The 18,175-nt window shown below is 47.4% G+C and overlaps 1 protein-coding gene across 1 annotated transcript in view; it reads right to left on the bottom strand.

Moving 5' to 3' along the window:
* Nucleotides 1-5,805, bottom strand: part of UVRAG (UV radiation resistance associated) — an 86,817-nt gene extending 81,012 nt beyond the window's left edge. Inside the window, exon 1 of the mRNA XM_081860380.1 lies at nucleotides 5,480-5,805. Within this exon, the coding sequence (XP_081716506.1) occupies nucleotides 5,480-5,557 (78 nt within the window). The 5' untranslated portion in view covers nucleotides 5,558-5,805. The remainder of the gene's footprint in view (nucleotides 1-5,479) is intronic.
* Between the last annotated feature and the right edge of the window lie 12,370 nt (nucleotides 5,806-18,175).

The raw sequence follows: 18,175 nt of genomic DNA, 5'->3' as shown, positions 1-18,175 counted from the left end.
GAGACTCGCGGAACGGATTCTTTTCGTCTTGCGAGGCACCACTGTACTTGTACTGGTTTTTACATAACAGGCAACACTTTCAGTTTGAAATGTTGAGGCAGTGCAGGAAGCTAACTTGCTTGAGTGCAAGAACTACTCACTGTCCATAGTTGCAGCTGATGGAGATCTCAAATATTTACACTGTTGTATATTTACACTGTTGTATCTGCCTTTGAAGTCAGCATATCTCAATGTTGTGTGTAGTATAGTGGTGTTGCAATCACTGTATAAGTACTTGTGTTCAGTTTGTACAGCAGAGCATAAAATTTAGGAGTCTTAAGTATTCTCAGAACCAAGTTAGCATGGGCTGGCTGATTATAGCATGGCTACCACACGTGAAGATGAATGTGTGAACAAACCTTAGAGATCCATCTTATGCTCAAACTACATTTGATGGCAAAGACTTGTGATCACTTCAACCAGAACTAAGAGAAAGCATCTGAAGAAGTGTGCATGCACACGAAAGCTCATACCAAGAACTGACTTAGTTGGTCTTTAAGGTGCTACTGGAAGGAATGTGTTTTGTTAAGAGAAAGCAAGCGTGGAATGGGTTGTTTTTAAGTAGAAATGCATGACATCTGTCAAACAAGCATCCGAAAGCAGCTCTGCAACTTCTGAGAGATCAACTGACAGCAGCGTGACTGCTCCCAACATTTGTACTGAAATCCTTCCAAGGGGAATTGCAGCTATAGGGATGATTTGTTCCACTAGGCTCCCTAGTCACAGCCAATCGGAAAACAAAGATTTGTAAGAACCTCATTACCTCTTAAGATTCAGAAGTTCACATTCATTTTAATATAAAGACACATCTAATGCTTCACTGCTTATAGTAATGCTTGTTGCTTGGCAGTGTAAACAAAATGTAAAGTGAGCATCAAGGTTAATATGCTAATGGCTAATTGGGGACGTTATGTTATTCTCAATTCCTTATGCTGTTTATAACTATTTCCTGCCCCAGAAATTCCAGCTTTTTCTTAATCGTTAGAACTAGATATTAACCAAGCAGCTATTGAGTGGGGTGTTAAGGGAGGGGTAGTGCCACTGGTGGGGGTCATGTTTGGCTCCTTCTGGGGTGGCTTGTCCACCTTTGGTCCCTACCCAGCACTCAGCTCTCACCTGTGGCTCCTAGAAGCTGCCAGCATGTGACAGTGGCCACACCCAAGAAACGGCTTTGACTGGCCCGCTAAACCAAGTGAGGGTAAGCCAATGGGTCTCAAACTTTCAGTGAGTTTGGGACTTCCCCTGCATGTGAAGACAGGCTCCAACAAATTGAGCAGCCAAAACCAATGGTGGGTGAAGAAGGTGGTTTCTGCACACACTGCAGAAGGAAGTGAGGGGCAGCTGGGGTTCGTCAACCTGGGAAGGTAGCTTATCTAGAAGAAGGAAAACTACTATCCTAATCCTCTGCTGGCTGCCTTGCAGGTTATCTTCGGGAGAAGGAAAGGCTAAGGAGTAAACCCTACACAAATCCAGAGTGAAGCCTCTAAGATAGCTGGATGGCGCCAGAAGGAGGCCCAACATTTTGCTGACGCCAAACATCTTGCTCTGCTCTGGACCACATCAGCAAGGTAGGCTTTGTCATCTGGGCAGCCCAGGACCTCCATACATACTGCCCAGGCTTGCACCCCAGGGAACTAACTTTGGTGCTGCTTTGGTGGTTTCACCCCCAGAGGCGCACTCCATTGTCACTCGAGACAGATGGATGCCAAAAACCGATTGCCATAGAAATAGAGCTAATAAATAATAAGCAATAGTCAGGGAAATACTAGAGGTGCTGCATCTGAAAGCAAAACCCAAGCAGCTAACATACACCTGACTTGCCAGACTTTAAAGGAGAGACTCTGCCTAATCCTTTAAATCAGGGATAGGGAACTCAGGGCTCTTCAGATGTTACTGGGCTGCAACTTCCATCACTCCTTACCACTATAACACTGGCCAGGGCTGAAAGACACTGGTATCCAGAAAAACCTAGAGAGGAACAGGTTCCTCAACCAAGCTTTAAATGAAATCCTTGCAACTGCGGAGTAGGTAAGGGAGGAAAGTGGGATCAATCACAGAGTAAGTTGACCAGTACAGTGGTACCTCAGGTTAAGAACTTAATTCGTTCTGGAGGTCCATTCTTAACATGAAACTGTTCTTAACCTGAGGTATCACTTTAGTTAATGGGGCCTCCCGCTGCAGCCACACTATTTCTGTTCTCATCCTGAAGCAAAGTTCTTAATCCGAGGTACTATTTCTGGGTTAGCAGAGTCTGTAACCTGAAGCGTCTGTAACCTGAGGTATCATGTATCTACTTCATCTCTTGGCAAACTTTTAATGGTACACATGCAGTCTCAAAGCATGCATGAAGGCACTAAGTGGCAGATTCTATTTCACAAAGCATGTTCCAAACAACAGAATGGAAAAAAGATATCTTTAGTCTGCCAACAGAATAAATCTCAAAAGGACGGTGTTGAGAAACTGCACTGATCACCGAGCCCTTCCACCACTGATTGAAGCAGAACTTCAAAAAGATAGCTGACAATAGCTGAGCTTTGAAGCTACAAACACACTATGCTATATTTAGGTAAGCCATCAAACAGAAGAACTGCAGATTTGCTTAAGCTCCGTGTCCCTTTCCAAACAAGCTTCACAGCACCACACAAGTCACATCAACAAGATCTTCACAAAAACATCCGTCAAGTAAACAAGAGGGAGGAGGAAGAATGTTAGTGTAAAGGGAGGAAAAATGGCTCTCCTCTCATTTCCTTTATAATCAGGTAATTTTGGTTAAGAAAAAAATGTGCCACTTGAAGATGGTAAAAGAACATGCATCATCCAAACAAATGTCATTTTCATAACAAACCACCTATTGAGAGGCAAAATACCTCCTTAAGGTATTCAATAATAAAGAAGCCCTACATGAAAATAGGAAGCTTCCTCATACCAAGTCAGACCATTGGGTCCATCTAGTTGTCCATGGCGTCACAAAGAGTCGGACACGACTAAACGACTAAAGAACAACAACAAGTTGTCCACATTGTCTAGCAGCAGCTCTACCATGGGTTTAAACTGGGTACTTCTGCACGCAAACCAGATGTTCTACTAGCAGGCTACACCCTTCCCCTATTTTTTGCCCAATGTTTCAGAAGCTGGGGTGGGTGGGATACATAGACAATGTTTTTGTATATAATTTGCTTCATCTCCCCTTGTCATAGAGAATACTTTACGTTTACTTCCCACCCTGGTCCTCCACTTCTAAATGCTTTCCTTTTCGTGTTCTCTTTTAGATTGCAAGCCTTAGGATAGGAATCACCTTGTTTCTGATTGCTGAAAGCCAGTCTGGGAGGCTTTTATGACTGCAAAGAAGTTAGCAGAAGCAGTATCAACAAATGCGTGGTGCAAGTGCAGCCTCCATTCATACCAGCCTTATTTTCTTCACCCTACAATGATCAAACAAACCAATCTCCAACGGAAGATTAGTTCTGCACCATTTAGTACAGTGGTACCTCGGGTTAAGTACTTAATTCGTTCCGGAGGTCCGTACTTAACCTGAAACTGTTCTTAACCTGAAGCACCACTTTAGCTAATGGGGCCTCCTGCTGCTGCAGCGCCGCCGGAGCACGATTTCTGTTCTCATCCTGAAGCAAAGTTCTTAACCCGAGGTACTATTTCTGGGTTAGCAGAGTCTGTAACCTGAAGCGTCTGTAACCTGAGGTACCACTGTACATGGGTAAGCAAACTAAGGCCCAATCACCTTCTAAATCCAGCCCGTGGACGGTCCAGGAATCAGCGTGTTTTTACATGAGTGGAATGTGTCCTTTTATTTAAAATGCATCTCTGGGTGATTTGTGGAGAATAGGAATTCGTTCATTTCCCCCCCCCTTCAAAATATAGTCCGGCCCCTCACAAGGTCTGAGGGACGGCGGACCGGCCCCCTGCTGAAACCTTTGCTGACCCCTAATTTAGTACTTAGGACCACTAGATTTGCATAGCACCTTAAAGACCAACTAAGTCAGTTCTTGGTATGAGCTTTCGTGTGCATGCACACTTCTTCAGATACGAATCTGAAGAAGAATTCTTCAGATACGTATTCTTCAGATACGTATCTGAAGAAGTGTGCATGCACACGAAAGCTCATACCAAGAACTGACTTAGTTGGTCTTTAAGGTGCTACTGGAAGGAATTTGTTTTGTTTTGACTATGGCAGACCAACACGGCTACCTATCTGTAACTAGATTTGCATAGTTAGGAAGGGATCCCGAGGGCCATCTAGCCCCCAACCCCTGCAATGCAGGAACCTATTGCCCAAAGCGGGGTTTGAACCCGTGGCCGTGGGATGAAGACTTTCCTGCTCTGCCGACTGAAGCCCAGCCAACCTTGGCTTTCCGTGCGGGCGAGTGGCTTTCATAGAATCCTAGAGTTGGAAGAGACCAGAAGGGCCATCGAGTCCAACCCCCTGCCAAGCAGGAAACACCATCAGAGCACTCCTGACATATGGTTGTCAAGCCTCTGCTTAAAGACCTCCAAAGAAGGAGACTCCACCACACTCCTTGGCAGCAAATCCCACTGTCGAACAGCTCTTACTGTCAGGAAGTTCTTCCTAATGTTTAGGTGGAATCTTCTTTCTTGTAGTTTGGAGCCATTGCTCCGTGTCCGCTTCTCTGGAGCAGCAGAAAACAACCTTTCTCCCTCCTCTATGTGACATCCTTTTATATACAGATAGGTAGCCGTGTTGGTCTGCCATGGTCAAAACAAAATAAAAAAATTCCTTCCAGTAGCACCTTAAAGACCAACTGAGTTAGTTCTAGGTATGAGCTTTCGTGTGCATGCACACGTATCTGAAGAAACAAAATAAAAAAATTCCTTCCAGTAGCACCTTAAAGACCAACTGAGTTAGTTCTAGGTATGAGCTTTCGTGTGCATGCACACTTCTTCAGATACATGCACACGAAAGCTCGTGTGCATGCACACGAAAGCTCATACCTATAACTAACTCAGTTGGTCTTTAAGGTGCTACTGGAAGGAATTTTTTTATTTTGTTTTGACCATGGCAGACCAACACGGCTACCTATCTGTAACTGTATCTGAAGAAGTGTGCATGCACACGAAAGCTCATACCTAGAACTAACTCAGTTGGTCTTTAAGGTGCTACTGGAAGGAATTTTTTTATTTTGTTTTGATCCTTTTATATATTTGAACATGGCTATCCTATCACCCCTTAACCTCCTCTTCTCCAGGCTAAACATGCCCAGCTCCCTTAGCCGTTCCTCATAAGGCATCGTTTCCAGGCCTTGGACCATTTTGGCTGCCCTTTCGCCAGCTTACTTGCAAGGCTGCTAAGCCCTTCTCCCCAAAGCGGGGCCCATTAACCTCTTCCTGCCCGGTGCCCATGCCACGAAGGGGGGCGGGACACGCAACCCCCCCCCCTCTTCCCTCCGCACCCCGGGCGGCGACCCACCTGCTGAGAGGGCAGCTCGGCATGCAGGGCGCGGGAGGCCGGGCCCGGCGGGGGGAGGACGGCGGCGGTCTGGCTCATGCTGGCGGGGCGCGGGGGGCGTCCCGGCGGGAGCGGCCTTCGCGCCTGCGCATTGAGCCCCCTCCCTCAGGGTCCTCGCCGCCACCGTCGGGCACGGAAGGGTTAAGGACGACGGCGGAGGGGGGGAAGGAACGGTCGCCGACGCCTCACCGGCCTCCTCAACCGCCCGAGACCGACAGCTCGCTCCCTCACGGAGCCATGTTCCTGCCCCACACCGCTGGGCGAGAAGGGAACCGCGGAGGAAGACGCCGACGGAGGCACGTCGCCCGCCAATTGGCTCAAGCCGGAGGAGGGGAGGGGCTCCGGCTCGCCACGCCGCGTTCTCATTGGCCCGCAGCAACGTCGATCCCACCCGACGTCCGCGACGCCGCTGTTTGTATGCGGGGCTTTGAAAGGAGGGAAACGCCGCCTCTGTCAAAAAGCCCTGAGAGCCGCGAAGTCAGAGCCCGAACCTCATTGGCCGGCGGGCTCGGGAAGGGGCGGGACCGAAGGCTTAAGAAGCCGTTCGCGATAGGACGACGGGGGTACGTGGTGAAAGACGGTTAAGCCAACGGCGTTCCGGACTGGGGTGGGCGGGGGGGTGGAAAGATGCATCACGTGCTCTATGTTTTGTCACGTGACAAAAGCGGGGCAGGGAGGCCGTCTCCATAGCAACAAAAGAGGAAGGCCTTAGGGATGCTATGGCCCACAATGCATTGCGCTAGGGCAATAACATGTTTGCTGCTTAAAGGGAGCTCCCCTTATAAATTGTGCATTTAAAAATCATGTCAATAAATATTATTATTTGCATGTGTTGTTATTATTATACAGTACCACATTTCTTTCTTTATGTATATCCCACCTTTCAGCTTGACAACACACCTCCTGTAAAAGTGAGTGGGTGGTGACTGGTATTATGGTGACTATTTTAATATTAGGCTGTCTCTCAATACGGTATATACCCTCCAAAATTTATCCGATGAAAATAGGGATGTCATAACCACAACCATAATTTTATTATTTATATCCCTCATCTGATTGGGTTGTCCCAGCCACACTGGGCAGCTTCCAACATATATTAAAGCATACTCAAACATTAAAAAAAAATTCCCAAAAAAGAAACCCTCCATATAGGGCTGTCTTCAGATGTCTTCTAAAAATTGTATACAGTGGTACCTCGGGTTAAGTACTTAATTCGTTCTGGAGGTCCGTACTTAACCTGAAACTGTTCTTAACCTGAAGACCACTTTAGCTAATGGGGCCTCCTGCTGCCGCTGCGCCGCAGGAGCATGATTTCTGTTCTCATCCTGAAGCAAAGTTCTTAACCTGAAGCACTATTTCTGGGTTAACGGAGTCTGTAACCTGAAGCGTATGTAACCTGAGGTACCACTGTAGTTACTTTTCTCCTTGGCTCAAGGATCGCATAACTCCATACCATCCAACGTTTCTCCAGTGAAAATAGGGACGTCCTAAGGAAAAGCAGGACATTCTGGGATGAAATCAGAAACCAGGATGGCTTCTGTAAATCCGAGACTGTCCTTGGAAAATTGGGACACTTTGCAGGTTTGTCAGCATGCTTTTTAATTATGTTTTCATCACCAATGTTCTGCAATGTGTTTTTAATGTTCGTATATGTTTTTAATGGGCAGGGACTGAAGCTGGAGCTTCCATGTAGCTGTCGTGACATGTTCCTGTTTTCTAGCTTTGCCTCCTGGGAGGGCCCTGAAAAAATAGGGCACGTGCCCTCTGTGCCTCTTTTACTAACAGGGAAGCCGTATTCAGTATGGAGCTCTATGGGGTAAGCATGCGCTTGGTCTCCCACTTCCTTTCAGACTGCTGTTAAAACCTTAAGAGGCTGTGTCAGCTACATGGGTAAAGAAAAATCACTTTATATGCGTTGTTTATGCATTCTAACACTGTGACACCAGATGGCGCTGTGGAGTTCCGTTTTTGCCAACCTGGTTTCTCTTACAAATTTTGCAATGCGATTAACCTAAGGTGGCCAGACTTCCCCGTTTCCCAGGGACAGTCCTTGGATTTACAAATCAGTCCCCTGACAAAATCCATCTATTTATTAGGAAGTTGAAAAGTGTCCAAGGATTCATTGGAAAAAATCTGGTAACCTTAGATTAACTGAAACGCTTCTTTGATGTGTCTGGCATCCAGCCTGGGTCTATAAGAGCAGCAACCAGCCTTCATAAGAGGAGATCTGGCGCATTGGGCCAGAAGCCCATCTACAGCACCATCTTGTTTCCCACGGCAGCAAACCCAAGCAAGGCATGAGCATAGCAGCTCTTTCCTCCTTCGGAGAATCCTGCACTTGCAGTCAAAGCAACTGGGGCTGGGAGGGCAAGCCATTTTGTGCTCTGGAGCTCGAAACAAGCAGCGCTCGTCTGTTTTCACGTCTTTTGTTCACATTAATCACTTGGCTTCCAAGCATCTGAGAGTAAGAGCTTAGCAGGCTTATGTCTTCGGAGTTCACGCGAGGGATTCAGCGCAATCCTCCTAGCAAGGGAGCCGCTTGCTGTCTGCAAAAGCCCTGCACTCTGCAAAAGGCTTGCAGGCATTTTTCTCTTGCTCCCACACACGTTGGTCCGCAGGGGGATAAAATACAGTTAATTATATTCCCCCACCTACCTAATAAAACCCACCATTAGCTTCAACTGGAAATTTACCTGTCGGCTCTACTGCCTGTTGCGGCTGGCGGAAGGGGGTGGATAAGGTCAGGGAATAATAAGGTTATACCTGCATTTCTCTGGAGGTATGATATTGTCCTTCAGCATCCTGGCTCCATGTATGCTGAGGACTTCGGCACATCCTTGTCTCTTCCACCCCAAGAGGGATGCTCCAAGGTTAATGGTTCATGTGCCAGCATCTTCTACAACAGGTGTGCAGAACTTTTTTCAGCCTGAGGACTGCATTCCTTTCCGGTCAATCATCCACAGCAGCCATGGACTTTGCCAAAGGCAAAAATGGCACACATGTATATTTTACCTTTGGACAGTTGAATGGATCCTATATACTCCTCCCTATGCGCCATCCAGACAAGCCAGAGGAATGATGAGGGTTCAAGGATGTGTCGCAGCCAAGCAAAAAAATTTGGGGAAGGGGGGCCAAGCAGGGCAGAGGTGGTTTAGGATCGGAGCTTTCCTTCTCCTATATGGGTTCCATTCCCAGGTGGACAAGCCCCATCTGCCCCTCATATTTATTTGGGGGCGGAGCCAAAGTTGTTCAGCTTTTCAGGGGGAGTTCATAGAATCCTAGAATCATAGAGTTGGAAGAGACCACAAGGGCCATCGAGTCCAACCCCCTGCCAAGCAGGAAACACCATCAGAGCACCCCTGACATATGGTTGTCAAGCCTCTGCTTAAAGACCTCCAAAGAAGGAGACTCCACCACACTCCTTGGCAGCAAATTCCACTGTCAAACAGCTCTTACTGTCAGGAAGTTCTTCCTAATGTTTAGGTGGAATCTTCTTTCTTGTAGTTTGGAACCATTGCTCCGTGTCCGCTTCTCTGGAGCAGCAGAAAACAACCTTTCTCCCTCCTCTATGTGACATCCTTTTATATATTTGAACATGGCTATCATATCCCCCCTTAACCTTGTTGAACTTCTTTGGCGGAGATCATGTGCCTTGCGATGAGGAGGCTGTGTCAGGAGTGCATTCAGGAGGTGGACCCTCGCAGGACTGGGGCTTTCCTAAGTTTGTTCTGAAGAGGCAAGGCGCGGCCGCACAGGTGAGGCCGCTTGGTAACTCGCTGCACCTGGTGGCAAGAGCCGGGAAGGGATATAGGATCAGCATTTCCCTTTGGCTCTTTGCCACAGCAATATGTTCCCTTCCCTTGCTGTGTTTGACTCCTTGCTTCTTGATCCTTGGACCCCGATCCCTGACTTTGTGACTCCTTGCTTCCTGGCCCTCGGACCCTTGACTCCTGGTTTCCTGACCCTTTGACCCTTGGCTTCTTGACTCCCGGCTCGCTGACCCTCGGACTCTTGGCTTCCTGGCATCTGGACCCCTGTTCCTGCTCCCACCCCGCCATCTTGCCCCCAGTCCCGACGTCCTCCACCAGGACTTCGACTGCCTGTAAACTGGACCATGACAGGCTGCCTGCCAACCAAGAGCTGAGGGAGAGTTGGCAGGCTAACCGGTTTGACGGCAGGAAGGCTGTGCATGCTAAACCCACAGTGTCTCTTACAGACATTGACTGCCTCACAGCATTTTGTCGCCCCCCCCTCAGAGGTGGCACCCAGGGAGGAGCACACCCATCGCACCCACCTTGCTCTAACCCTGCCCTCCCTTCCCTCTACAGCACATGCAGAAACTGCCTCCGTGACTGTTGGACCCACTCTGTCCCAGCTCCTGCCAGACTAGCAGTTCAAAAGCACGCCAGTGCAAGTAGATAAATAGGTACCACTGCGGCGGGAAGGTAAACGGCGTTTCCATGCGCTCTGGTTTCTGTCACTGTGTTCCGTTGCGCTGGAAGGGGTTTAGTCCTGCTGGCCACATGACCCAGAAAGCTGTCTACAGACAAATGCCGGCTCCCTTGGCCTGAAAGCGAGATGAGCGCCACAACCCCATAGTCTCCTTTGACTGGACTTTTTTACTATAATAATAATATATATTTTTATAAGAAGAAGAAGAAGAAGAAGAAGAAGCTAAAATGAATGCTCATGGCTTGCCCACTTTTGCCACTGGAGCCACCCACTCCAGTGTGGCCCCTGTAAGATTACGTGGAAGGGAATGTGGCTATCAAACCGAAAAGCTCCCCCCGTCCCGTGTATGGAATATAAATTTCTGAGGGCGCAGCCAGTTTTCATTGGCATATGCTTAGAAAAAGCAGACCAAAGTCAGCAAAGGTTTATGTCATGGGTAGGCAAACTAAGGCCCGGGGGCCGGATCCGGCCCAATCACCTTCTAAATCCGGCCCATGGACGGTCCGGGAATCAGCGTGTTTTTACATGAGTAGAATGTGTCCTTTTATTTAAAATGCATCTCTGGGTGATTTGTGGGGCATAGGAATTCATTCATATTTTTTCCCAAAATATAGCCCGGCCCCCCACAAGGTCTGAGGGACAGTGGACTGGCCCCCTGCTGAGAAAGTTTGCTGACCCCTGGTTTAAAGGTAAAGGTACCCCTGCCCGTACGAGCCAGTTGTGACTGACTCTAGGGCTGTGCGCTCATCTCGCTCCAGAGGCCGGGAGCTGGCGCCGTCCGAAGACACTTCCGGGTCACGTGGCCAGCGTGACGAAGCTGCATCTGGCGAGCCAGCACCAGCGCAGCACACGGAAACGCCATTTACCTTCCCGCTATAAAGCGGTACCTATTTATCTACTTGCACTTTGACGTGCTTTCGAACTGCTAGGTGGGCAGGAGCTGGGACTGAACGACGGCAGCTCACCCCGCCGCGGGGATTCGAACCGCCGACCTTACGATTAGCAAGTCCTAGGCACTGAGGTTTTACCCACAGCGCGACCCGCGTCCTATGACCCCTGGTTTATGCTGTAATACATATGCTATTGAAGGGCCCGCAAAACCTTTTCTTGTCCTTACTGATGTGTAAATCTAATGAATGAATAAAAGTTCCTGTTGTGGCATTGCACAGAGCAAGCCGCCTGAGGGCAGCACCTGTTTATACTGTGTTGTGTCTCTTATTTAAGAAGCTGTCTTCTTCAGTGCAAATGCATCTCTTTTTTTTTTAATAAATATTTCTTAGAGTTTCCAAATTAATAGAAAAAAGAAAAAAATACACAAAAAATGACAAAAATACAAAATTAAAAAACAGTTAAAACAAATATAGTTTCCATTACTTATTTCCGTTGTTTCCCAGACCTCCTCTCACCTCCCCCTTTTGTATTCCAATTCAAATTCTTAACTCAGCAAATCCTTATTATAACTTATTATAACTTATTATAACTTATTGCTCAACCTTTACGTTACAGCTGGTAACCACTTAATTTCTGTCCAACATCCCTCTAATGTCCATTAATTTTGCACAAACGCATCTCACAGTTTTAGCTCCTTCTACTAAATCACGGCGAGCTCCCCAGGCCAACACATTTGCAGTCTCTTCTCCCTCAGCTACACGCTGCTGACCTTGTAAAAAAACTGATCTGAATAAAAAGCCGTGTTTGAGCGTCTTTGCGCTGACCACCTCCATTGCAAGGATCCTTCAGAAGGGAGTTGCTGCCAAGAAGGTGATGTGCAGGTGTATTTTGATGCGTTGAATAGAATGAAAGTTTATGAGTCATGGCGGAGGGGAGAACACCTGTACAAATTCAGCAGGGCTTTGTTTGTCATGTTGCTATTTTGTTAATGTTGTTTCATAGATATGAATTCTGCCGTGCTTTGTGAATCCTACGAATTTTGGTGTAACTGTGATGTTTAGCTTATTTTTCAGTTGCTTTGTTAATAGTGTTACATAAATGGTAATTGTTTTATTTGGGATTTGGGATTGTTTTACCGATGATGTGTTAAGCATTCTATATGATTTGTGCTGTACAGTGGTACCTCTGGTTACGTACTTAATTCGTTCCCGAGGTCTGTTCTTAACCTGAAACTGTTCTTAACCTGAAGCACCACTTTAGCTAATGGGGCCTCCTGCTGCCGCCAGAGCATGATTTCTGTTCTCATTCTGAAGCAAAGTTCTTAGCCCGAGGTACTATTTCTGGGTTGGCGGAGTCTGTAACCTGAAGCGTATGTAACCTGAGGTACCACTGTGCAGTCATACCTCTGGTTAGAGACACTTCAGGCTGCGTTTTTTCAGGTTACGGACGCTCCGAAACCCGGAAGTGAACGTGTTACTTCCGGGTTTCGGAGGTTGCGCATGCGCAGATCACGTTCGCAATCCGAGCGTCCACTGTATTTGTGGTGTTCCGTTATGTAATTTTTTAATCTTTTGTTTGTAAGCCGCTTTGGGATTTATCGGAATAAAAAGCGGCATAGAAATAGAATCGATCGATCGATTGCAGCTCGGATACTTCAAAAGGGGACGAGACGAATGTGTGGAGAACGCTCTCGATGCCTATTTGCCCGTGATGGTTAAGTTCTGCCTCCAAACAGAGGCACCATGCTTCTGAAGAACAGCTGCACAGGGGAGGAGATCTGCTTCTGCACTCAGGTCATGCCCGTGGGCTTCTCATTGGGGCATCTGGTTCGCCACTGTGAGAACAGGGTTAGATGGGCCAGTGGTTGAATCCAGCAGGCCCATCTTCCCTTCTTATCCTACAAAAATGTTGTTCTTGGAAGGTCCATTCCACATGATGCCAGAAATTGCCTTAACATTGCAGCACTTCCCTTCTGATGCAGTCAGGCCCTCTCTCTATTGCCTTTCCTTTTCCAACAAGCCTTTTAAGCGGAGGTGTTTTGTTTTATCCCCGCCGGTCTATTGGATTTGAAATGGTCCCCATATATGAAATTGTTCTATGCCAGTTAATAATAATACAGTGGTACCTCGGGTTAAGTACTTAATTCGTTCCGGAGGTCTGTAGTTAACCTGAAACTGTTCTTAACCTGAAGCACCACTTTAGCTAATGGGGCCTCCTGCTGCCGCCACCGGAGCACGATTTCTGTTCTCACCCTGAAGCAAAGTTCTTAACCTGAAGCACTATTTCTGGGTTAGCAGAGTCTGTAACCTGAAGCTGTATTGTTTTTAATACTTGATTGGGAGCCGCCCAGAGTGGCTGGGGAAACTCAGCCAGATGGGCAGGGTATAAATAATAAATTATTATTATTATTATTATTATTATTATTATTATTATTATTATTTACAGTTGTCTGTTAAACATTAAAAGCTTCCCTAAACAGGGCTGCCTTCAGATGTCTTCTAAAAGTCTGGTAGTTGTTCTTCTCTTTGACACCTGGTGGAAGGGTGTTCCACAGGGCGGGTGCCACTACCGAGAAGGCCCTCTGTCTGGTTCCCTGTAACTTGGCTTCTCGCAGCGAGGGAACCACCAGAAGGCCCTCGGAGCTAGACCTCAGCGTCCAGGCAGAACGATGGGGGTGGAGATGCTCCTTCAAGTATACTGGGCCGAGACGTTTAGGGCTTTAAAGGTCATCACCAACACTTTGAATTGTGCTCGGAAACGCACTGGGAGACAATGTAGATCTTTCAAGACCAGAGTTATGTGGTTTCGGCGGCCACTCCCAGTCACCAGGTTTTCAATGTCGGTGGGTTTATTGTTCAATTGCTTTGAGGTGCTTCACAGGAAATGTTTTTTTATATATATATAAATAATGGCACAATTTTTACGTGTAGCACCAAACACATCTGGAACAAGGCACAGTGAACACGCAAAAAGCCAGCGTTTTTTTTTCTTGGTTACATTTATTTCTATAAATTTGTACAAAAATCTTTTGTTTTTTAATAATGTACAGTATTTCCACAAAATGCCCAAAGAATTGAGCATATTTGTCCTCTATACATGTTCAGGATCACAGGGGAACAAGAACTCAGGAACCGAAGCCCCCGTTTTCCACGTTACCCAAAGGCACATTTTAAGAGCTTCGATCGTTCTCAATGATTAAAACAATTGAAGGCGGCAGGTTACACATGCAATAGTGCAATACGCTTTAATATATATATATATGTGTGTGTGTGTGTGTGTGTGTATAATATGTATGCAGACATTGGGCTCTGAATATATTTCTCTACGAAGCATCAGTCAACATCCATGTAAACATTTAAAAACAGTCAATACTTTGTGCATAAGAGCTACTTTATATACATTCATCACTGAATTGAATAATAATCATCACGTTCTTCAAAAGCCAGAGAAATCCTCAGAGTTTACAGGTGCGACGTTTTGCCAAAAAGTGTTTCATCTTCGAGGGTTCCTGCTGGATTTAAACTCTTCCCTTTGCCGTTTCTGGGTCACCAACAGAATTCCTATGCTTTCAATGGGTGCGCGGCTAGGAAGAAACTGCTTAAGTTATATACACACAGGCCTAACAATGTGAAAGGACCTTTGCAAAGGAACACGAGCAAAAGGAACATGTTTTCTGCCCCAGAGAATTTTCCAAGTCCGCACATGGCTACCCTCAAAGAAACCTGGGAACTAGAGTTTGCTCAGCGTGCTGGAAATTGAGAAGGCTGTTGGGTTTGCTACTGTTTCCAGGATTCCTTTGGGGGGGGGGGTTAGAGCCGTAACTGTTAAAAGCGGCATAAATGTGCTTTAAATTGATATCTGGAAGAAGGTAAAAAACAAAAACCACAAGTAGTTAATTTGGGGGTTTGAGAACTTTCTGCTGTATATCTAGTTTTTGAATCTTACTCGTTTGATGACTGGCCCAACATTGGAAGTCATCTTTTGTAAATATGCATTTATCTCTATCAAAAATCACTTTTCTATCTTGGGGCAGTGGAGGAGACCCTAGGAAAAGAGGGAGGAGAAAGAGTGGGAAGCAAGGTGGGATGAGCAAATATATCTTTTTGTTTCAGCTGCGGAGGACTCTCCAAATCATGGGTAGGCAAACTAAGGCCCAGGGGCCGGATCTGGCCCAATCGCCTTCTAAATCTGGCCCATGGACGGTCCGGGAATCAGCATGTTTTTACACGAGTAGAATGTGTCCTTTTATTTAAAATGCATCTCTGGGTTATTTGTAGGGCCTAGTACATTTTTTTTCCTTTCCAAAATATAGTCCGGCCCCCCACAAGGTCTAAGGGACAGTGGACCGGCCCCCTGCTGAAAAAGTTTGCTGACCCCTGCTCCAAATGCTGCTGGACTGCAGTGGACTGGTTTTTGACAATGTTGGCTGGGGCCGATGAGAGATGAAGTCCAGCATTCAGGTCTCCCATCCCTGGTCTAAAGGATTCACAGAATAGGTGTGTTCTTGAGAGGGATTTTGAATGGGGTAGCCGGAGAGGAAGGATGGAATAATTTAAGAAAGCAGAGAATCTTTGGGGAGTTGAGTTCTTGGAGGGGAAAGGAAAGCCTTTGGGTGATGAAATAAGGGTAGAAAGGACAGGGCGAGCTTGAAATCAGGGACTGGGGAACCTGTTTCACGGCCTGTGGAACTGGAGGGAGCTGCTCCCGTATTATGCCAGCGGTGGCCAGGGCCAGAGGCAACTGCAGACACAGCAACAAATCTGAATTTTACCTTTGCAGAGTAGGCTTGTTTCTAGACACACACACACACACACACACTTCTCCATCCAGACAAGCAAGCGGTATTATCAGAGGTCAAGGATCCGCACTCCAGCCAGGCAACTGGAGGAGGATGAAAGTAAGAGGTTGCAGAGGAGCTACAGCCTGGGGGGAGTCTTAGGGGCCAAACAGAGGAGCCTTAAGGGCCGCATGCACTTGGCCCCTGGGATGGGGAACGGGCAAAGAGGTAGAAGGCGGATTTCCCCTTTTAGGCGCTCCAATAACAGGGAAAAGCTAAGCCTCGTTATTTTCTCCCACTCTTGTACCTGTTAAAACCACAGGAAGAAGAGGTGTTTGGATTTGATATCCCGCTTTATCACGACCCGAAGGAGTCTCAAAGCGGCTAACATCCTCCTTTCCCTTCCTCCCCCACAACAAACACTCTGTGAGGTGAGTGGGGCTGAGAGACTTCAGAGAAGCGTGACTAGCCCAAGGTCACCCAGCAGCTGCATGTGGAGGAGCGGAGACGCGAACTCGGTTCCCCAGATTACGAGTCCACCGCTCTTAACCACTACACCATGCTGGCTCCCTGTAGCTTCACTGTAGAAAAGAAGTGCACAACCCAGTTATTCTATCATACACACATGGGCGCGCGCGCACACACACAAAGCGCAGCGTAATTGTTGCTCGTTACAAGCACAAAGGGACGCGGGTGGTGCTGTGGTCTAAATCACTGAGCCTCTTGGGCTTGCCAATCAGAAAGTCGGTGGTTCGAATCCCCGCGATGGGGTGAGCTCCCGTTGCTCGGCCCCTACTCCTGCCAACCTAGCAGTTTGAAAGCACGTCAAAAAGTGCAAGTAGATAAATAGGTACCACTTCGGTGGGAAGGTAAACGGCGTTTCCGTGCGCTGCTCTGGTTTCGCCAGAAGCGGCTTAGTCATGCTGGCCACATGACCCGGAAAAACTGTTTGTGGACAAACGTCGGCTCCCTCGGCCAGTAAAGCGAAATGAGCGCTGCAACCCCCGAGTCGTTCGCGACTGGATTTAACTGTCAGGGGTCCCTTTACCTTTTTTACAAGCACAAAAGCTGCGCCTGCCAATTGCCGGTTCTTGATTTTGCTTGAAAATATCGCTGGTTTTTCCAGCATTCCTTTGGGAGGCACACAAAGGAGTGTGCCGTCTTTACAAAGGGCCAGATCTCCACAGAAAGACACCAGGAAAGTCAACACGAGAAGAGCCAAAGAGATGAGATTTGTGGGGACCAGCAAGGTCAGAGAAGGTTTTTGGTTCCCAGCCTCATTTACACAACAAGGTATAAATGGAGTTGGGGGTGAAATGGGACGAAAGACTCAGAATTTGCATTGTTTGTGCTTTCAGGAGATGCATTTCTCAACCAGAAACCCCCTTGTGCTACAAAACATATGTTGAAAAAAAAGCAGTAATGTAGCAATAGGAGTTGCTGCAACGCCCGTGGCAAAGGGTACAAAAACCCAGTGTGGACAAAGAAATGAGTGTGAATTGCAGAACAAACAAATGTGGGCTCTGGGGTTTGCAAAACCAGGAATCAGAGGGAGCTGCCTATGCAATGTCTGTCTTTTCTATGGAATAATGAGGACTAGGCAACCTGCTTTCTCCAGCTGAAATAGCAAACCTTGCAATGGGCGACTGGCCCGTACGGGCAGGGGTACCTTTACCTTTACCTTAGGTCCAATGTCAACAATTTCTACAGATTGTCGTTGGTTCTGATTCAGAGGCAAAGAAGGGTTTTCCAGGGGAAAGCCACGGGGCGAATGGAAAACGACTTGGGCCCACTTGCTTTCAACAGTGGAGCAGTTTGGACAAGCCCGTCATCGGCTTGAACAAAATCACACACAGGGTGGGGGTTAAACGGGGGGACAGAGTTCTCGGCCTAGAGGGCCAGTCTAGCTCCACAGACAACTCACATGGCCGCCGAAGGCAGCAATATTCTTTCAGCGTGCCAATGAGGCAGCGGTCAGTTCACACTTGCTACATTAGATGCGTAGCTCCGCTGGCAGCGCATGAGTCTCTTAATCTCAAGGTCACGGGTTTGAGACCCCCATTGGGCAAAATACTCTCGTGGTCCCAGCTCTACAGTTCTCTGATTCTTCTAATCCCCTGGGACCCTATTCCTGCATTGTGCGGTGCCACCAGTAGGAGGCAGCGTTAGAATTCAGGGCCGGGGAAAACATCCACCCCAAAAAAAGTGCTTTGCACCCGCCCTGTCTTTTGGTTTTGCAAGCAGCGAAACTTTGGAGGCAGCCAGGCTCTACAGCAGAGCACACACGCCTTGCTAACTCCTAACTTAAATCTCTGGTGATATCCAATTAATAAGGAATTCTCTGCCTTCAGAGACATGTCAGCAAAGAGCAGTCGGGGCTGAGCTACATGGGCCCATAGCTTGAGTGGACTTGGGGCAGCTTCCAATGTCCAAGTCTAACAAAAGGCAAAACAAGCGTCTTCCCTCGGGGGGAACTTAAAAACCGAGTCCCATTGCTGGAGCTGGGCGGATCTGTCCCAAAGAGAAAAATACAATGG

Source organism: Podarcis erhardii (genome assembly GCF_964252035.2).
Source record: "Podarcis erhardii genome assembly, chromosome: 4".
Lineage (NCBI taxonomy): Eukaryota > Metazoa > Chordata > Lepidosauria > Squamata > Lacertidae > Podarcis > Podarcis erhardii.
This window is presented reverse-complemented; position numbering and strand designations above follow the sequence as displayed.